The following is a 22,581-nucleotide window of genomic DNA, read 5'->3' as shown; positions in this document are numbered from 1 at the left end:
TCTTAGGTTAATATTAAAGTTAGGGTTACGGCTAGAATTGGAGAGATCATTAGGATTAGTGATAAGGTTAGGTTTCAGTGTTAATCTATGATACTATTAGTATTGCTGCATTTGGACTGGAATTAGTCTTAAAGATAATCTAATGATTTAGTTAGAATTACAGTTGATATTAAGCATAGGGGAGCATAAGGGTGGGATAGGACAGAAGAAGTGATGGGATTTTTTATCATCTAAGTCTGATGTGTACTCAATCAATAGTCCATCTTTGGTGAACTAAATGATTTAAAATAAGCTTAGAATTTTTGCCTTAGTATTTCACTTGTTTTCAGGATTGACTTTAGAGTGGGGTTAGTCAGTAGGGCTGGGTGAATTTTCATCTGGGTGTCGAGTTATGAAGGATGGTTAGGTTGAGTTTAGAATAGAGTCAGAGTTTCGATGTACAATGAAGTTAGAGTTTGGGTCAGAGAATAGGACATCAGTGTGGAAAGAAGTGTAGTATTGTGATTCTGGAGAATCTGACAATGGCTTATCTTTGCATTGCAGCTTCTACCTGCCTGGCACTGATCACAGCTCAGCTTCTTCATTATGGTGGTCCCCAATGGCAATGGATCCAGTGCCACATATTTCATTCTAATAGGCCTCCCAGGCTTGGAAGAAGCTCAGTTCTGGTTGGCCTTCCCGTTGTGCTCCCTCTACCTTATTGCTGTGCTAGGTAACTTGATGATCATCTACATTGTGCGGACCGAGCACAGCCTACATGAACCCATGTATATATTTCTGTCTATGCTTTCTGGCCTTGACATCCTCATCTCCACCTCATCTATGCCCAAAATGATGGCCATCTTCTGGTTCAATTCCACTACCATCCAGTTTGATGCTTGTATGCTGCAGATGTTTGCCATCCACTCCTTATCTGGCATGGAGTCCACGGTACTGCTGGCCATGGCCTTTGACCGCTATGTTGCCATCTGCCACCCACTACGCCATGCCACTGTGCTAACATTGCCTCGTGTTACCAAGATTGGCATGGCTGCTGTGGTACGGGGTGCTGCGCTTATGGCACCCCTTCCTGTCTTCATCAAACAGCTGCCTTTCTGCCATTCCAATATCCTTTCCCATTCCTACTGCCTACACCAAGATGTCATGAAGCTGGCTTGTGCTGACATCCATGTCAATATCATCTATGGCCTCATTGTCATCATCTCTGCCATTGGCCTGGACTCACTTCTCATCTCCTTGTCATATCTGCTTATCCTCAAGACTGTGTTGGGCTTGACACGTGAAGCCCAGGCAAAGGCATTTGGCACTTGTGTCTCTCATGTGTGTGCTGTTTTCATATTCTATGTACCATTCATTGGATTGTCTATGGTGCACCGCTTTGGCGAGCAGCATGACTCCCTCCTGCTCGTCATGATGGGCAACACTTACCTGCTTGTTCCTCCTGTGCTCAACCCTATCGTCTATGGAGTGAAGACAAAGGAGATCCGGCAGCGTATCATACGTCTTTTCCATGTGACCACACACACTTCAGATCCCTAGGTGTCAGTGATCAAACTTCTTTTTCATTCAAAGTTCTTCAATTCAGATATTAATATCAGCATTTTGGGAGATAGTATTTGGAAAAAAATCTTCCATAATAAAAACACAATGGACCTTTCAAAGATAAAACTAGTTGGAGAATCTCTATGTAGATAGGGGCAGCAGAACCACATATTCCATTTTTCAATATCATTTTTCCCTTTAGTTCTTCTCTCTATATAGTTATTACAACCCTGAAGCGGTTGTGGTTGGAGGGTTATTACTTCCCATTTAACCATTCAATCCAAATCTCTAAATTGCTTGCACTGCAAGTCCACAGCTTTCTGAGATAAGGGTGGTATATGTAAAGAATGTTTACCAAAGGATTAACATGGCAAAAGTAAAATATACACAAGAATACAATACCATCAAATAATTTGGTTTAAAACTATAATTTCCTCTTCAGAATCCTTAACCATATTGGATCTCAGAAAAAGAGATATACCTGCATTTCCTTCTTCAAAATGACCTCCACAGAGATAATTTCTTTTCTTCTGGGCACCAGACTTTAAGAAGAAGATTGGAAGTAAAACCATGAAAAGACTACAGCTACCTACATTAGTGAAAGATGACACACTCTGTTCTGAGAGTTTTCACAGCCCGTTTAGACTTTTCCTTATTTAATTTTCTTATCAACATTTTTATTTAGGCAAGAATATGATTAGTATCACCATTGTACCAATGGGGAAATTGATGTTCAATGGGGATCAGTGAATTACATGAGATCACGAAAAAAAATTGTCTTTGATTCCCAATCTCATATTGTGGGGAGGGACTGTTAGAGAGACGAATAGGGTAGTGACTTAGATATTTCCAGAGTCTTGCATTTTATAATGGAAGTATTTAATTTCCTTTCTCACTCATCCAGTATTGTATTTAGGAATTTCCTGTTAATGTTTCTGATGGCTTTAATCCCAATAGTTCCTGGTCCACTTGCCACTGTACTTGTGTAGTACTAGCAGGAACGTGTTTGAGTAATTCCCAAACAGTGGCTAGTTTGGGAAATAGTATGATTAGCTATTTCAGTGAGGACATTCACTGGATATCTGGAGAGACACTTTATGGAGAAATGTAACTGAGAACACTTAGAAGCTCATGGCAGAAATGACAAGTCTACCACAGAGCAGGGACTCAAGAGCAGGAGGCATGATGAGACTGAGCAGGGCCAATGGCCCATGTGGCTAGCCAGGAAGCAAGGCTAAGGCAAGCATGGGTCCATAGAAACTGAGAAGAGCGTATAAATGGACACCGTATATCCCCAGGGCTTTGAGCTACCCTATAGGGGAAGCCCACAGCATCAGTGCCCTGAGAATAAGACCATAGGAGAGGCCAATAAAGCCTGCATCCCTAGCAGCTGTAGTTACCATGAATATGGTCCCAGAGGTCCACCCAGGAGCCCCACAAGCCAGGCACAGCACTTCCAGAAGGAAGCTGAATGGGAAGGAGGGGTGTGGGTACTACAGGAGTGCAGTAGCAACGGACAGGGCAGAAATGAGACCACCACCTACATGGGGAGTGCTAGTCAGACCCAAAATGATGTAGGTGAGTGTGAGAGGCAGGTGTGAGAGCATGACACAGGCCAGGCAGTTTTCTAGCCATAGCTAGTACCACAGGACTGTTTGGTAGAGAGGGCATGGACAGAGCATAGCTGATTTCTTGGAATGGAATCTGGAAGATGAGAATTGTTAGCAGTGTGGAATCTAACGTGCCCAAGTGAGTGGTGGCCAGCAGTACTAGAATCAATAAACTAGAATAACGCAGACTGAATGGAGGATCAGCCTATTGCCCAATAGTGCCCTGACATTGGGATTGAGAGAAAGAGACAGACTGAAAGAGAAAGAAAGAGACAGACTTTTTTTCTCTTTAGGAAAGCAATACATGATTACTATAAACAAAAATATTAGAGACTCTGAAAATATAAAAGAAATAAAAATATAATAAAAACTCCAATAAACTTGTCACCTTAAAAGAAAAAAACATTGTTAGCATTTTGGTGTTTATTTGTCCAGATTTTTAATAAGCATTTGTGTGCATGTTTCTGTATGGGCATATGGTGAATGTGTGTATCTGTTTATATCTGGAATCCTATTAGAGATATAGATAGATGAATAATAAGCAGATAAATCAGACAGACACGTTTTAAATTTCCTCTAGAGATGCAGTCATTATCCTAGATTTTAGAAGAGATTTCAAGTCTATGATAGTTAATTCTCAGGATAAAGTTTCATGGTTTTGATCCTAAATGACTTAATGGTTTTGTGAGTGTAAAAACACATACACACCCCCCCACACACCCACCATCACCATCGCCACTACCCCTACCACCACCTTCCTTGTGTTTCTCAGTAAGTACTAAATGCCAGATACAGGGACAGAACTATAGCAGGAATATCCTAACTTCTAGATCAGATTTCTGGTCACTTACTTCATGAATACTCACTGGGCCCCTGGAAGGGCCTGGAGTTAAGGACTAGAATGAGGAGAAGCTGCCTCTATTAGGGGATTTGGCTGGAGGTTAGGGTATGTTCTGGACAAAGACCTTCATTATATGCCTTTTACATGGGCATTCTTTTACCTTCCCCATTTCCTTTGTTTGAATATTTCTGTCTCTGACCCTACCATCTCAGCCACATGGACCTTTGTTGGGTCCTGGAGAGGTCTGAATAATATTAAATCTCAGTCTATAAGTCACTTGCTCAATTTTTTAGGTTTTATCTGGAAATGTTTCATAAACATGTATTGCGTCCTCCATTCTAATGCCCAATGCTCTAGTCCAGATACTCACCTCTTGCTTGGACAATTACCATAACCTCCGTACTGGTACCTTTGCCTTGAACATCTTGGGCACTAGTCCTAAATCCCATGTAGCTTGCAGGAGGTTTTCCAAATACCACTCTGATTATCTAACTTCCCTGCTTAAGATCCATCAAAGGTCTTTTATTGCCTCCCATGTAGAGTTCAAACATCTTAGAATGTCAGTGGGCTCCTTCTTGTATCTTTTACACCTGTTCTTATCTTATTTTGCCATCTCTAATTTTTCCACATACTATGTTTGTCAGCTACTTAATATTTACTGTCTCATTGATTTCATGCACTTTGAAAGCCTCTGTTTCACCATGTTTTCTTTGTCTGAATTGCCTTTTGCCATTTTTCTTTTTAGTAACACCTTATAAAATGAAGCTCTTTATGATTCATCAGGCCAAGAGAAATATTCTCTCTTCAGCATTCCCATACCTCTTGGCACATACTTTAGAATTGGACCATTTCCAGTTCAGAAAAGTTTGAGTGAGACTGCTGAGTCATATCTATTCAAGTTAATAAAGTATCTTATGTCACTCCTTTTATTGAGTTGAGCTAAAACTTCCGTGGATGTAATGGACATAACACGTGGAAGGACATCCCATTCCACCATGTCTGGCCTTCTTGAGATAGGCGGACCTGAATTTGGAAAAGGACCATATTATGCCATTGGTTTAGGACTTCAGAGTTTATGTTCATTGTTTAAACATCTTAAACAAGGTGTTCAAACTTCTTGTCCATTCGGCTGGCATCTCATAACATTTTATTTTAGACTTGATCCAGAGGGAATGAAGCTGATGCAGAATCAGATTGTAGTCTGCCTTTTCCACCCCTAAGGAAGCCAACAGTGATGCAGGGCTTTTAACTCCAAGAAAGTTGAAGAATGAGGGCATGGGGAATCTGGAGGAGATCTGAAATGGGAACATAAAAGAGGATGCAATTGTCAATGTCACACTTCACCACGGAAACTGCCAGGCAAGGGAGTCTCTTGGAGAAATGGACATTCCTGAAAGAGGGTATAAGAAGAGTCAGTGCTGAGGCAGGTGGCACCATTTCACTGTGTCCCTAGCCAGCATCATCTGATCAACACATTTGTTTATTCACTTATTCAACAAATATTTATGGAAAAAATATAATAAAGTAAGATACTATAATGGGGGGCTAGGGCTACAGACAAGAATAGAACAGAGAACCTGACTTTAGAGAGCTTTCAGTTACTACATATTCTTGCAGCAATAACTATGTAAGCTTGCTCCCTGACCCCAAAGCATCCTTTCTTTATTTCTGCCACTGAAGTTGTAGAGCAGAGTTAGGGTGGATGGGGGAGGTCTGCTTTAGACCATACATTCCAGAGTAACTTGTATTGGAGGTAGAGATGTTCTTCCAGTGTCTCCTTCCCAGATGTTTCCAGAGCACTGACTTTCTTCCAAACTCATTTCCTCCTTCTCCTCCTCTAATTCTTCCTTTTCATCTTTTTTATCATCACGGTTGAGAGGAAATCTCTTCCTTACCTTTATTTTTATGCTGTTCAGATGGATCATTGTTCTGTATTAAAATATAGGTATACCACTGGAGGGAAGCCACACTTCCAAAGGTAGGGAGTGCAGAATTGGGAAGATAGAAATTCCTTCTAGTGAAAATAACCCAGAGAAAGTATCTTTAGAAAACGTAGGTGATGAGAAGAAAGACTCTAAGAAGGAGGAAAAGAAGTATCGTCCTTTTTTGATCCAGATATAGAAGGTTTTATGTCTTTCAAGAAATTTTTCATGTCATCTAAGTTGTCAAATTTACTGGCATAAAAGTGTTCATAATATTCTCTTATAATTTTTTAATATCTGTAGCATCTGTAGTGAGGTCACCTCTCTCATTCTTGATATTGATAGTTTGTGTCTTTTTTTTTTTTCCTTTCTCTTGTTCAGTCTGGCTAGAGGCTTATCAATCTTATTGTTTTTTCAATAAAACAGATTTTGGTTTCATTAATTTTCTCTATTGTTTTCTTTTTCTATTTTGTTGATTTCCTCTCTTTATTGTTTTCTTTCTCCTGCTTACATTGAATTTAATTTCCTCTTCTTTTTCTAGGTTCTTATAGTGGAAACTGAGGTTATTGGGATATTTTTTTCTTATTTAGGTGCTGTAGTGCTATACATTTTCCTCTAAGTACTGCTTGACATGAATCCCACAAATTTGATGTTTTATTTTCATTTAGTTAAAAATAATTAGTAATTATTGGCTTTAGAAGCATAAGAATTAGGCAGCTCTGTTTCTGAGGGGGCTATTTCCAAGGGCTAAGTGGTTTTGTCTTTAGTATGATATGAAAACAGTGTTGGCCAAGAAAGCCAAATAACAAACACTGAAACATGATCTTATATGTGATTGAGATTATTTCCTTTTTCAATCCTCAGGTTCCCTGATATGTATTCCCACAACACATTTTCTTCTCCTTTTGTAATACTCACCGTGACTGGAAATGCTTATTTAGTCCCTGTATTTGCTGCTGGCCTATATGTAATCACATGAGGGCACTGTTTCATTCAATCTGTTCATCACTGAATCCTCAGCCTTTAGCAATGTGCTTAGGGCATAGTAGAATCTTATGGTAGACATTGCTGTTCACCAAACCTACTTCCTCCCCGTCCTGGACACACAGCTAGGCATTTCCTAGCCTCCTTTGAGTTGGGTATGATTAAATTTTAGCCATTAATTCCAATATGAGTGGAAGTGACACGGCCACTTCTGTGCCTGGATCAAAAAACCCTCCCATGTATAATCTTTCATGTGACATCAAATGTGACTCGCGAAGCCATGTGTTGCATATGGTAAACCACCTGCAGCTTGAGTTCCTAAAAATTATGTGCTGTCAAACTTCTCCCACTTGCAACCTTCCACCAACCCGTATTTGCACCAGGCAGTTGAATAAATGAAAAATAAACGACTAAAGTGTCAAGTCTCTGAACATATTTCTGTTGTTCTTAAAGTAATCTAGCCTTGTAAATACAACTCTAAATAAATAGTTGTTGAATAAATGGATTAAAAACTAGTTGTTGAATAAATAGATTAAAAACTAGTTGTTGAATAGATTAAAAACTAAAGGAAATACAACCTAGTGAGTTAAGGGCTCAGGTAGGACTACTCTTTATTCTTCCAGAGAAAACACTAGAGGTATGAATTTATCAAATAGAAGATATTTCCTTATGTTAGCATAATTATTACAAAGTCTTTATTAATCAAGATGACACCACTCTGGGTCTCATATAGGTTTTATTAATTTGCTTTGGGTCAATATCCTCTCACTTTTCCAGGAACTTTACATTATTGTTCCTTTTCACTCTTGAATATTCAAACTCATTCTCAATCATTCCTAGCATTTATTATGTTTAAGTCTCTTCCTTAAAAACAACAATGACAACCATAAGTATAAACCTGCCTAGATCCTATATTCCTTTTTTACCTCTTCCCTTTCATAGCCAAATCTCTTAGAGAAGTTATCTATAACATATCTTCACTTATACATCTCTAATCTAACTCTTCCACTGCTCCAAGATAACTTTGCCCTTGGTCAAATTATCAAAAGAGCTTTCACTATCATCATCAAGGATCTCTGTGTGCCTGAGGTTTTCAGTCATTGTCTTCCCTGACTTCTCAACAACATTCAACACAGTTGACCACTCCCTCTTTCTTGATACATTTTCTTCCTTTGGCCTCTGTGGCATCACACTCTTGATTTTCTTATCTTTCTAGATACTACTTCTCAGTTTCTTTTGCACATACGTTCTACCCCTCCCAATGAGAGAATATGGTATAAAAGGGCCTAATATCAGGCCTTTACTTGTTATGTAACCACACTTGGGTTGATGGTTTCTATTGCCATCTGCATATCTTGACTTCAGTTTTATCTCTAGACTAGACCATTTAGCTAGTTTAGAGCTCTAGGCCTGTAAGTTTAATGGCCTGTGTAATCTAGCCATTTGGATACTTCCAAGGGAGTTTGGGATCAAAGAGTCCGTAATCAAACTCTGATATTCTCTACCCAACTGTGTTCCTCTATTCAGGTTTCATATTTCAGTTACTCACACCACCGTTTCCCTTGAAGTGCAAGTCCCAAACCTAACAGTCCTCCTTGGCCCTTCCCTTTTCTTCCCTTAGCGTTTATATGCAATCCAAAATCAAATTTTATAATTTCTACATCTTACATAACTTTGAACCCATCTGTTTCTCTCTATCTGCATCTCCATTCTCTTAGTCCAAGTTTCCAGTAAATCTCATCTTAACTATTTCAGTGGCCTTCTAACTGATAAATTTTCATGTATTATGGCTTTAATTTAATCTGTTCTCTACAAAACAATATAAAATGATCTTTTTAAAATAAATATAATCATGTCAAAACCACCCTCACCCCTGCTTAAAACACTAATTATTTCCTATATTTCTGATTGGTCCTCATTTATGTTTTCAGACATATCTTGAACCATAGGTCCTGTGCTCTTGGACTTCCAGTCACACTGCCTTTCATTCTATTCCTTTATCGCACCATGGTTCCTCTTCTACAAGCTCTTTGGAGATAAGGTTTTCTTTGCCTAATATACCTTCCCCTAAATACTCACTCTTCCTTTTTCCTAGCTAACTTCTCTTCAACATTCAGACATCACCTTAATTATTACTTCTTGAGAAAAGCATTCTTGATCCCTTTGAACAGGTCAGATACCCTTATTGTGTACTTTCATAGAGCCATCCATTAATTAATCCATTTACTTAGTCACTGTAGTAGGCAGAATTCTAAAATGTCCCACAAAAGTCTCCTGTTCTAGTTCCCCAAACCTTTGAATATGGTGAAATATCACTCCTGTGACTGTGTTGTTATATGGCAAGGTTGACCTTAAGATAGGGGTTCATATCCAAGTGGGCTTGATCTAATCACATAAGCCCTTGAAAGGAGAGACATTTCTGATGCTGGTGATAGAAGTCATCAGAGATATTTAATTAATGTGCATTCCTTCCAGAAGAATCAAGTTTGGTTTTGGTACCATTTTATTTTCATCACCTAGCAGAGTGCCTGGCACATAGGGATCACTAGGAAAAAAAAGACCTTTGTTAATACAGTACATAAGGGGTGAAATGTTCCAAGTTAAATAGCTGATAAGTATGAGACAGGTTTGACAGAATTTGAGTAAAGTTTGTTTACTGACTCTAAAGTTTATGTTCATAACCACTGTAACACATAATTCTATCTACCCAGTGCAGACACTATATACTCAGATCTTGTGATATTGAACCTCACACTTTTGGGAGGAGTGGTGATAAGGGAGGTAAAAAGAAAGATACACATCTCCTTATAGCTTCATTATGTAAGAAGATACACTCGGGTGGAAATATATTAATAAATTTTAGTATTGTAATTTTTTTTTTCCTACAAAAACTCTTTATGGAGCCAGAGTATTTCACTGAGGTGTGAAGGGCATCAATTCTGGGAAAAGGGCCTGCGAGATCCCCTAGGGTGAAAAACTAGGAAACCTCCACTAGGTGAGAGGGCTTGGTTTAGTCAATCAGTTGTTTTGCACTTCTTATACCTCCAGGTCAGCTACCCAGGTTCAACTGGAAACCTTTTCACAAACTTTTGCAATTATTTGTGTGTATTCTTTCCCCTGAAAGATCAGAGCTTCCCTGTAGGTCAATGTCTCCAAATTATCTCTTAAATTAATTAATCCATTGCCCTTTTCCCCATTCAATTCATGTAAACATTTAAAAGAATTATTGAGTAGCCATTATTCCAGGAACACCACTAGGCATTGAGTATATTTTGGCACTTTGACAAATTATTGCATATGTGCAGGAGACAAATACAGTCAGTAAATAATTAGACAGGATTTTCTGAGAAATTAGGTTTATACTTGACAAAAGAGAAAAGTAGCTAGAAATATTGATGTAGGTAGATAGGGGGATGAGAATGTTGCAGACAGAGTGCATGGAGTCTAGGAAGAGCCTGAGACCAGATAAGGGCTTAAACTTTGGTTTAAGTTTAAACCAAACTTTGGTTTGGTTTAAGTTGTCTTTTTGGTTCTAGTCTTGCCCATATGTCCAGTCTTGCCAACACACTTCTAACCTCCAATTCATACTCCTAACTTATTTTATAGTAAAAAATATTTAATAAATTATTTGTATAAATTAGGTAGAAACCAAACTATTTAGCATGGTATGTTCAATCCTGCGCAATTTGGCTACCTATATTTCTGGCTTCAGTCCCTACCACTCCCTCTTCAAACTCTGTGCCACAGTCATCCCTATAAAAATATAACAGGTGGCAGAGACATAAATGCAGGAATGCTCTTCTTTCCACAAACACATTTACTTCTTCGAAATATGGAGCCTTTTTTTACATGTTGCTCTTTTTTCCTAGATTTTTCTCTTTCTTACTCAACTCCTGCTTTGCCTAGAAAAACCCTACACATTTTTCAAGATGAAATAAGAAGCATTCTCTCATTTGTAGAGGTTTCTCTGATCTTCCCAGGCAAGATCTGGCAACTACCAATTTGCAAGCCCTAGTAATCTCTTGTACAGAACTTTATTATGGTACTTATAAGTCTATATTCTGCTTGTGTACTCTTTATATGCCTTTATCTTGGCACAACACTGTGAGTTTCTGGAGAGAAAGGACTATGTTTAATACATTTCTCAGTCTTTAATCCTCAGCACTGCTTCCAGTACAAAGTAAATGGTGAACATAAATTTGTAACGTGAATAAACCTGATGGTCTTCCTACTGTATTAGCACAGATTAGGAATTTTCACTGCTTGCTAAGGGTAGCAGGTTCCTACAAGGCTACAGCAAGTCTCTTTTATGGTACCCAGACCATGTTATATTGCATAGTTTCATCAGCCTTGGACTTTCCCTCTCAGCACCCTGAACATCGCCTCCCTGATGGGCTTGGATTTGACATTGTAGATGATAGGGTTGAGCACGAAGGGCACCATTAAGTACACATAGGCAACAAGAGCACGTACAATGTGAGGCTGGTGCCTTCCAAAACGGTGGATCATGGACATGGTGATAATTGGAATAAAGAAGACAAAGACCACCAGGATGTGGGAGACACAGGTGTTGAGGGCCCGGATACACTCCTGGGGAGAAACCAGTCCCATGACAATGTGCAGGATGAGAGTGTAGGATAAGACAATGAGCAGGGGGTCTATGCCTCCAGTGGACACAACCACATAGAGCCCATAGTTTATATTGATGATTATGTCGGCACAGGCTTTTCTCATCATGTCAGGGTGGAAACAGAATGAGTGGGACAGGAAGTTATTGCCAGGGCAGAAGTTTAGGCCCTTAATAAAAAATGGCACAGGGAAGAGGCACAAGGGAGCATGGGCCACAATCGCCAGCCTAATCCTGATGATGACATTATTTGTGAGGACAGCTGCATAGCGCAGGGGGTTGGAGATGGCCACAAAGCGGTCAAACGACATGGCCAGCAGCACTGAGGACTCCACCACAGAGAAGGAGTGGAGGAAGAACATCTGGACCAAGCAGGCATTGAAGCCGATGAGCCGATGGTCAAACCACAGCCCAGCCAGGGTGGTGGGCAGTGTGGACAAGGTGAGGCCCACATCGTTGAGGGCCAGCATAGACAGGAAGTAGTACATGGGCTGGTGCAAGTTGGGAGTCCTTTTCACAGCCAAGAGGATCAAGCCATTTCCAGTGAGGGCTGCAGTGTACATGGCAGAGAAGGGGATGGAGATCCAGCCAAGAATGGCCTCCAGCCCTGAGATGCCAAGCATCAGGAAAGCAGGTGGGTGGAAGAAGGAGATGTTGACATAGGACTGGGAAGGGATCATCCTTGGAGGAGGGATGAGGTGTCCAGAAAGACGTGACTTCTTCAATCTGGGTAGACACTGAGAGGATACAGGATGATAGGAAAGAGCAATCTACTATTGGATCCAAAGTCTACAAATCAAGTTCCATAATTGGTTGTACCATTTACTGATATGTTTAAAATATAATGACTATAACAAATGAAATCTTCGCTGACTCCTTATTATGTTATATTCCAGGTACTACGCTAGTGCGTTTGCCGAGATTTTCTCATTTTATTATAAAAATCATAAACTTCTTTTCTAATACCTGGTCCCTCTCAACTGCAAGATTGGGCCTCAAGAGTCATGTCACTTCTACACAGTCTTATCTATCCTGCAAAATTTCCTCATCCCTATAGTTTACCCCCCGTTTAGCTGATAGAATGAGATTTCCCTTCCAGGAAATAGTAATTGGAGTACAGAGGATCTAGTCATTGTCTACTTATTGCTCAAATTGAAGATGTGTTATTTCCATGTGCATAGGAAGAAAAGGAAAATTCTATTTGGAAAGAGATAAGAATAATTGAATCATATATGCAGAGAGAAGCAAGAATGAGAGTTCCTGCAGTCTAGTAAGAGAGAGTCTGAGAGAGTGAGAAGCTGCTTCTTCCACCACCCATGGAGAAGGCTTTGCACTTCTTGAAACACTTCTTCCTAAAGTCACATGTTTTTCTTGCTTTGACTTTTGTTTGAAACACTTTTGGTGTATAATAAATTGCTTCATTTGTGCTGAAGCATTTTTAACTGAATTTCTCCATACTCAGAATGAACAGAGACTTTGGACAAGGCCATCTTTCCCCTCCTATTATACAGATAAGGAAACTGAGACTCAAGCACTGCAGTGGCTGACATCTGAATGAATGGCTCATATATTGTAGTCCTGAACACTGAATCCAGGTCTGTCTGATTCCAAATCCAATACTCTTCACTGTGACCTCTTCTTTAGATGAGACAAAGTATGTGCAAAATTGTCTTAAATACAAAGCACCACAGACTTGATTTTTGTTATTTTTGTTGTATTGTCTAACACTTTGCATTTCTCTAAATCTTTTACTATAAATTATTCATTTAATCTTCAAAGTTATCCTGTGATGCAGACCCCGAAAGGATTACTATTCCTGCTTTAAGGATGATGTAACTGAGGTTCAAGGAAGTGACTGGTTTATATTACTTTCCTGCTTAAAACCCTTCAATCATTTACCAATGCTTTCTGGTAATGGCTTGTGATATGGCCTACAGATCCCTATGGTCTAGCACCTAACTGTCCACTCTTATCACATAATAGACTATCTCTTGCTCAATATTCTTTAGCCACACTGACCTTATTTCAATTTCTTAAATAAGCCAAGTTACTGCTTCTCTTGGGGCTTTCGTGTTCCTCCTGTACTCCTCTCTTTGCTTTTCACATGGCTGGCTCCTTCTTCTTTAGGTCTTAAATATCGTTTTCTCAGACAACCATTTGAGATGATCCTCAGTAAGTAGGTGCCCTGAGTCACATACCCCATCCGTTATCCTTACACCACACATTCTTAGTTTCCATTACACCACTCAAGACATTTTAAAATTTTATGATTGCTTCTTTCCTTGAAATTTTTTATTCTCTTTCACTAGACTGTAAGGTCCATGAGTACAGCAGCCATATGGTTTTATTTGCTGACACATAGCTCTTGCATAGCGCAGTGCCTGGAACAGAGTAGATTCTCAGTCAATATTTGCTTGTTTGAATAAATAAATGACAGAATGAATAATCAAGCCTATCAACTCATGAAAGAAAAGGAAGTAAAAGAAATGTTCTGTTCCCCTATCCTCCAGATAGATACTAGGATCAGTAGCTGATTTTTAAGTGAAGAGTGACTGAGATCCTATCACAGTCAATGATGCATTAGAGAATTGGAAATATGTTTGATTTATGGATGACAGGACGTAGAAGATATTTCCAGAGTACGGTTAAATTTCTGAAAAATGGATTCTGAACATGTCAACAATGAATCCTGAGTATTTAGGTCTAGCCATACCCTGTTTTGAGAAGTGTAATGGGGGCTCCTGCAGACACATGTGTACTTACAGCCTTATTGTTGGATGATCTGCATGAGAGTAAAGCTGATGGACGTCTTCTCATCCACTCATTCTATCTGCCTAATATGCTTTCATCTTTGCCCTCCTTCCCATTGTTCAGTCTGTAATTCAATTGCTCATAATCTCATCATTTCTCTTACAGCTTCTTAGGGCAGCTGCTTGGCTGGCATCTATCCCTCAACATACACTGCCACTACCTCCCCTTATAGATTTCTCAAACTGTTGCAATCAGCTCAATTTTCCTAAGGCACCACATCGACATTGGCACATCCTTCTCCATTGAATTTCATCCTCATTTTCTAGGCCCATCCGTCAGTGCATTCAGTTGGAGCTCTGTACTGTCACTTGGGTACACATCCGTTCAAGGCTCTAGAACTAGAATCTCTGGAAAAATTGTATCTATAGAGACCCTCAGGTTCTCTTTCCATGCTTTGTAATTGCTAAAGTAACACGAACACACAGCATGAAGCAGATACAGTACATTGCAACTTATTTTAATGTAGAGAATTAGAAGAGAAGTTTCTGGATCCAGGTATGCCACTATATCATTGCATTTTGCTGGTTATATATGACACATATTAGGAATTAGTCAAGTTTTGATGAACAATGAATTCCCTCAGCTCTGAAACAACATTGTGAGATAGATCTAACTCTCCCCACGTACACAGATAAAGCTACTGAAGCTTAGAGAAATCAAGTGTTTAGCAAGGAGACATGGTAGAATGATTTAATCTTGGTTCTGTTTGGCACCAAATACCTTGTTCTTTCAAATAAGCCACACTCTTTGTCACAGATTACACTTGGTTCCAGGCTTACTAAAAATATGTGAATTTATCTTTATGGTTTTCAATTTCCTCAGGGAAATTGGAATAGATTATCTGTCTTTTTAACTCTAGCATTCTATGATCGCAAGATCCAGTGTTCCTAAAACACAGTTACTTTTCTACTTTCACATGTCTTTACTTTGCTTTATTTTTTCCCTCTAAATCTCTTTTTCTTTGGTTTTCTAGATCCTAACTTTTTCTTTTTGCTACACCAACCAACACCTCTGAGACATATTTTTCTTTCCTTCTCTTTGTTCATTCACGTCTCTTAAAAACCCCATTCAATCATTCAGTCATTTATATAGTAATTTCTAATTTCTCTCTTCACTCAAGCCTGAGCTTCCCAAGAAGAGTAATTCTGATTTATATTGATAAGGCTCCACTCAACACACTGTATGGTACATCTTAGGAATTCAGTTGTTTTGATGAATGAATAAATGAAAAAATCACTGGAGAAATTTGTGGATCATACTTGCATATTGCCAAGCATGAATATCTGTATTTTTCTAGAATACCAGCCCTGAAAGGGATTTTGGTTCCCGTAACCACTACCACTTTGGATCACCAATATAGGCATCATTCTTAGACATAGAGTCTGGGATTCTGAGCCCTACTCTGAGCTACTTAATACTTGAGCCACAGGAAGAGATCCTCCTTGATCTCCTTTCCCTTATAAGGCAATAAGGGAAAGAATAAGGATAAGAAACTGCCAGCTGGGGGTACTCAATACCCAGGACTCCAGATTTCTCTGCTACCTCTGCCTTCTGTCATTTCTTTCTCTTTGACTCTTCCTTTGGAAGAGGACAGAAGGTGACAGAATTGCCCTCCAGGACTCTGGAAATAGAGAAGGGTCTGAGTCTGGGCCCTGGTTACTCACCGTCTGCTGCCTCAGGCTGCTTTGTTGTACCACGTTCTATAGAAGGCTGGAAGGCCCTGCAGCCAAGATACTCCTCTTCCTTGATGCTGCAGAGAAATGCAGCCAATCTCCAGGGACATCAAGCTTTGGGTCACAGAGAAGTACTCTCTCTTGAGCTCCACCTCTGGGACAAGGACATGTGATAAGACAGTAAGGAGGCTGGAGGAGGCTGGAGAGAGCTGTGAGGAGAAAGGAAAGCTCAGAGAGATTAGCGATATGAACAATCAGAACTCTCTGGAATGTAGAAACTCTTTGGTCATCTAGCCCTGCCCTCTCTGAGACAGGCTTTCATTAGTGAAGTTATTATAGGTTCAGTGCTCTGTGTCCTGCCAGCACATCCTCTCCAAGGTAAAGAACAGATTATTGCACTTTGTGCCTCCTACCATCAGCAAAGAGGCGCAACACCTGTCAATCTTCCTTGGATTTTAGAGATAGCACAAATACACTTGAGAATAACTCTTTGACCTATTTATCAGGTGCATAGTAGGCTGTCAGTTTTGAGAGCGCCTAGAGCAAGAGAGAGCTATGTAGCAGGTTCAGTCTGTGATGCAAGAATCTATGTCACTTGGGCCATATAACTTGGTAAAACCGTGGTGCCAGTCATATCTGTGGTAGAAAAATATATGTGAAGTCTCCATCAAGTCCTAGTAGGAATGCTGCAGCACACCTAAGATTCTGGAGTAAGGCCGTGCTGTCTGTAGCAGAGAATTCTCTCTGTTCAAAAAGCAGGTGTTGGAATGTTATTGGACCCTAGTAGAGATTAAACACCCAAGCATGGGACATCAAGTAACTGTGTAACTAAAATTGCCTAATTTATATGGCTATTGTCAGGCCCACCCATGTTGTAAGGCTGAGTACAGACAGTAACAATCAATTATTTGTTTCATAGATACAAGTTTAGAGGGCACAAGTGAGTTACATAAACAGGTGGCCCAGATTTCCTGTCACCTATATCTTTTGCATCAATGCCTCTTCCTCAGCTGACACCTATGGTGTCATGGGGATTTCTCTATATCTAGCTAATGGAGGAGCAAGTAACCTGAGCCTGATGGTTATTGGTTGGGGTGGCTTAGTAGGTAGGTGAAAGTAAAACAAATAACTTATGAAAGTGACACAGCATCACTTCTGCTGCATTCTGCTCATCAAAGAAGCCATAAAGGCCCATTCAGTTTGAAGGAGAGAGGAAGTAGATTCTATCTTTTCATGGTGTATTGACAAGGTTCTGGAAGAGCATGTGGGACTAGAAATATTACTGTGCCCATTTTTTCCACAATCTGTTATTCGATTACAACAATTTATATCACTCCTAATATGCAGTGCAAAATATAGTGGTCCATATCTCAATCCCCAGTGTTATCTCATTACAGCATCAAAGTACAGGCTTTAGATCCAGAGCCTTGTCATCTAAATTAGGTCCAGGTGTTGATGGATCGTGTTCCTCAGGTACAGTCTTCAAGTACAGTTCTCTCAATCCGAAGACCTGTGAACTAAAGAGAAAAGTTATCTGTCTTCCACATACCTATTATGAAATGGTGTGATAAAAATTGTATCACCTGTATGGATACCACCATTATAAGAGGGAAAATGGGGATCTGAAACAGCTTAGACTCCCCTGAGTCTCTATCTCTCTGTTGTTCCTCCACATGGTCTTGAGTCTCCTCCATGTGAAGGCATGAAGGTGCTGGAGTTTTGACATGGTAATTCAGGGCTCCAAAGGCATATGTCCCAAGAGAGAAAAAGTCAGGAAGAAACTATATCACCTTTAATGGTCTAGTCTTGGAAGTCATGCAACGTCACTTATACCTAATCTTTTTTTGTGTGTGTGTGAGGAGATCAGCCCTGTGCTAACATCTGCCAATCTTCCTCTTTTTTTTGCTGAGGAAGACTGGCCCTGGGCTAACATCCATGCCCATCTTCCTCCACTTTATATGGGATGCCGCTACAGCATGGCTTGCCAAGCGGTGCATCAGTGCGCGCCCGGGATTCCAATCGGCGAACCCCGCCCGGGCGGCCGCAGCGGAGCACGTGCACCTAACCACTTGCGCCACTGGGCCAGCCCCACTTCTACCTAATTTTATTCATTGAGGTGGGCAAAATTAACTATCGAGTTTTAAGAAAAGGTGAAATAGATTCTCTATCTTAATAAAAGAGTTATAAATGTTCTAGAAGAGTGTGTGAGACTGTGAATATTCTGTGACTATTTGGAAAATAGACTCTGCCTTAGTGACCCATCTGTGGAATCGCTGCTTCCTGACCTCTAAACTTTAGATTGTGTCTAGTTGTTTTCCTTCCCCTAGCGGGATGCTTATATCAAGGCACAAGAAAGATTCCACTAATTCTAAAGCTGTGGCTGCTGACTGGTCATTTTTGGGGTGCTCGTGCTAGTCATCATGCAGAAAAATAATGGAATTTATCATGAAGAATCTAGGGTTGCTTCTAAATAATGGAAGCAGGGAAGGGCAGATTTAGAATGCAGGAGGTGTACTGAGCACTTTTCAATGTTTCCATGAGTTGTGATATGATTAAATGGGCAATTGCAGCAGCTATGGCCTGACCTGGGAAGTCAGAGGCTCCAACTCCTCAGGGACAAAGGTCTAGGTTGCTTGCTATTGGGCAAGCAACCTGAACAAGCAGAAGTCTGCCCACGAATGAGGGGAATCTAGAGTGGATGATAAAGGAGGGAAATTATGAATATTACTAATATCTTGGAACCAATCACAGTAACAGGGCCTCTAGCTTGTTCCTCTAGACCCATAGGTGTAAATCTTTATTCTTTTTCTTTTTCTGAAATTGCCACCACCAAGAAGGATCAGTGATGGATGCAGTTAATTTAATGTAAACCTAGGATTTGAGTGATGCAAAGTGAAGAGGGTGGTGTACACTGTGAATATCCTCCCATAACCCTTTAGCACTCACTGTTCTATTCTGGAAGCATCCTACTGGATTCCCCATGTGACTCTCCACCTGGAAGCTTCTTTCTGCCACATGGGGCAGACATGAAGTGCTACGGAGTGGCTCTCAGCCCATGACAAACTGGAGGACAAATATCTCACCGTCTTGGCCCCTCAGGTGGGATAGCTCTGAGGCATATTCTACATTGTGTTTTGAAATTTCCTGTTGAGTTTTAACTCTAGTTATCCACAAAGGTGACATGCTCCATCACTCACTGTTATTGGTTTCTTTTACTTCTCTGGCTCATTTCTCTATCTCACCAACACTTCCTGGGAAAACCTTTCAGATAAACAACTTGTAATTAAATCTTGTTTCAAAATTTGCTTCTGGGGAAATTCAACCTAAGCGTCTTATAAACAGTCCTATCAGTTTTAGAATTTAGGAAGGAGATACTTTCCAAACTGCCATTTAGCTTCTCAATCTTCCTTTTCCTATGTCTACTGTGATTTCCTCTAAGAGTAGCCCTCGAAACTTCGACCAATGGTCATAGGGCTGTTTTCCTTAAATTTCACAAAATATAAAAAGTAGGAGAGGAAATGAATCTTTAGGAACTCTAATTGCTTAAATAAATATGTTTTAATCTATTTTGAATTTCAAGAAATTCATTATTTCTTTTCTTCATTTTATTATCTTATCCCTCTTGTGGCAGAATGGAGGAAGTATTATTATCCCTCTAGTTCAAATGCGGAAACTAATACTCAGACTTGAGAAAGTGTTTTTCGAGAGAACACAGGGAAAAATCACATCAAAGTCAGTACTAGAATCTAAGTCTTCCTATGTCCAGTCCAATATTCCTTCCCTCTGTCCATAGCCTATTTCAACTTAACAAAATCTCCAGTTAAAGTGTCATTAGACCCAGAATATTGAGTTCTCATCCAAGTGTGGTTCTGCCATTTTAGTCTTTGGAAAATTCACTTTGGCAAATCTTCACCATGCACAAATTCTCTGCTGGGCCATGTGTTTCTAGGAGACAAATAAGAAAAAAATCCTTGATATGGGAGTTGTTGCAAATTCATTATCACTAGACTATAAAGTAGATGATAATAAGTGCAGTATAAAGGTACAAAGATCCCTTTGGGATCTCACTTTAGGATCCCATTGGCCCTTCAGAGTGGAGAATGGACCATGGAAACAGCACTATGTTCATGCGCAGGATCAGATCCAACACCCTTTGCACAGATTTTAAAAGGTTTTATTGCATGAGCCTTGCTTTCCATTCCAGCCTCATCCTCTGCCAAGTCAGTCTCTTTTCTAGTCGTACTTAACCATTTGTTCTTCCATGAAAGCAAAGCTACTGATTCCTCCATTTGCAATGTCCTCTTCCACTATTTCTCCACTTTCCTCACACTAGTCCTTATTCCCTCATCTGCATAATATACCTCTTTTTTTAAAGGATCTAGCCCAAACAGAGCCTCCAGAAAACTCCTGAACCTCATACTTCTTTTTTGTTGTTTTTGCACATCCTCATGCTTACCCTGTATCAGGAACTTATTACTTGTCATTGTAGTTACCTGCTTATTTTTCTCTCTACTCCAATAGAGTATGAGGTTTTCAAAGGCACAAAGTTGAGTCTTATTCATTTCTGAGGTCTCAGAGCCTTAAATAGACACAGATCAAATATTTGTTCTGAAGAATCAGTGAGTAATTAATGCAATAAGAAGAACAGAAAAACTTTACTGATGTTTACTATATGTTATAGATCACTTCGCATATACATACACAACATTATAAGCTAGACATTACAATATTCCCAATTAATGGTAGAGGAAACCAAAGTGTACTGAAGTAAATCACTCGTTCCTCTGCTTACCCAGAACTCTGAACAAACATTTAGCAATGCACTAATTACACTGTATGAAATATTTTCGTAATTATGGGTTTTGTATATACTCAGATGTGAGTTTCTGAAGGTCAAGGCCATGTGTAAATGATTTCTGTGTTCCTGGTACCTAGCTTAGGACCTGAAAAAAGTTAGCTAGCCTTGAGAAAATACATGTGAAAAAAACATGAGAATATATAAATGAAAAAACAATTTCTCACCATTAGCTATCACCTCTCTTCCCACATGTCCATGAGAAAACTATGAGTGGGACTTGATCTATCCAGGATTTGTATTTTTGGTTTAACAGCCTCTTTTCAGGGACCCCAATCCTGCAAACATCCTGCATCATTAGCTCTGGCCTCTCCTCCTCAGCACCTTGAGCACGGCCTCCCTGCTGGACTTGGATTTCACACTGTAGATGATGGGGTTGAGCACAGGGGGCACTACCAGGTACACATAGGCAACAAGAGCATGAACAATGTGGGGCAGGTGCCTCCCAAAACGGTGGATCATGGACACTCCTATGCCTGGGATGAAGAAGACAAAGACAGCCAGGATGTGGGAGACACAGGTGTTGAGGGCCTGGATGCACTCCCGGGGAGAAGCCAGCCCCAGGACTGTGCACAGGATGAGAGTGTAGGACAGGACAATGAGCAGGGAGTCTATGCCCCCAGTGGACACAACCACATAGAGCCCATAGAGGATGTTTATGGTGATATCAGCACAGGCCTGCCTCATCACATCAGGATGGAAACAGAATGAGTGGGACAAGAGGATCTTGTTAGGGCAGAAGTTCAGACGTTTAAGCAGGAATGGCACTGGGAAGAGAGATAGGGTAGCACGGCCCACAATGGCCAGCCCAATCCTGATGATGACATTATTTGTGAGGACAGCTGCATACCGCAGGGGATTGGAGATGGCCACAAAGTGGTCAAACGACATGGCCAGCAGCACTGAGGACTCTGCCACAGAGAAGGAGTGGAAGAAGAACATCTGGACCAGACAGGCATTGAAGCCAATGAGCCGATGGTCAAACCAGAGAACAGCCAGGGTGGTGGGCAGTGTGGACAAGGTGAGGCCCACATCGGTGAGGGCCAGCATGGACAGGAAGTAGTACATGGGCTGGTGCAGGCTGGGAGTCCTCCTCACAGCCAAGAGGATCAGGCAGTTTCCAGTGAGGGCCGCAGTGTACATGGCGGAGAAGGGGATGGAGATGCAGCCATGAACAGCCTCCAGCCCCGGGATGCCAACCATCGGGAAAGCAGGTGGCTGGAAGAAGGAGATGTTGCCATAGGACTGGGAAGAGAGCATCCTTGGAGGACAGAAGAGGTCTTCAGAAAGATGTGACCATTTCAATCTGGGCAGACAGAAAGACAGTGACAGGACACCTGTCATTAGGAAGACATTTATTTATGCTGTGTAGGTTTTATCATTAATTATTTCCCATTTTATCAGCTCTTATTTTGTATTGTTAACTGTTTCAAGAATGTACATACTTTAGCTAATGTGTCCTCAAAACAGATGCGGAATTTAGGGTATAGTTTAACTTCTCCATGATTACTGGAGAATAAGTCACTGAAGTGGATTCAGAATTCAGTTATTTCTAAATGTAAATTCTGTAGTTTCCCCTCTATCACGTAGTGTCTTCATTAAATGAAGTGATGCTTGTTAATACTCTTCAACATGTAAAGCACCCTCTAAATGCTCATCATCATCATCCTCATCATCTTAGTCTTTGTCATTGTCCTTATTGTTAACCCACGGTCA

At 40.3% G+C, this 22,581-nt stretch overlaps 3 protein-coding genes across 3 annotated transcripts; 1 reads left to right on the top strand and 2 right to left on the bottom strand.

Annotated features, from left to right (window-relative positions):
- Positions 1 to 552: 552 nt before the first annotated feature.
- LOC106800064 (olfactory receptor 51E1) lies at positions 553 to 1,539 on the top strand. Its single transcript, XM_014790219.2, has one exon. The coding sequence runs from the start codon at positions 586 to 588 to the stop codon at positions 1,537 to 1,539; it is 954 nt and encodes a 317-aa protein (XP_014645705.1). The 5' UTR covers positions 553 to 585.
- A 9,704-nt stretch (positions 1,540 to 11,243) lies between these two features.
- On the bottom strand, positions 11,244 to 12,248 carry LOC101396299 (olfactory receptor 51I2-like). The gene has a single exon (XM_014790218.2). The coding sequence runs from the start codon at positions 12,204 to 12,206 to the stop codon at positions 11,244 to 11,246; it is 963 nt and encodes a 320-aa protein (XP_014645704.1). The 5' UTR covers positions 12,207 to 12,248.
- Positions 12,249 to 21,162: 8,914 nt separating this feature from the next.
- LOC106802412 (olfactory receptor 51I2-like) lies at positions 21,163 to 22,167 on the bottom strand. Its single transcript, XM_014790181.2, has one exon. The coding sequence runs from the start codon at positions 22,123 to 22,125 to the stop codon at positions 21,163 to 21,165; it is 963 nt and encodes a 320-aa protein (XP_014645667.1). The 5' UTR covers positions 22,126 to 22,167.
- Between the last annotated feature and the right edge of the window lie 414 nt (positions 22,168 to 22,581).

Source organism: Ceratotherium simum, chromosome 7, assembly GCF_057802395.1.
Source record: "Ceratotherium simum simum isolate JZ-2026a chromosome 7, ASM5780239v1, whole genome shotgun sequence".
Classification (NCBI taxonomy): Eukaryota; Metazoa; Chordata; class Mammalia; order Perissodactyla; family Rhinocerotidae; genus Ceratotherium; species Ceratotherium simum.
This window is presented reverse-complemented; position numbering and strand designations above follow the sequence as displayed.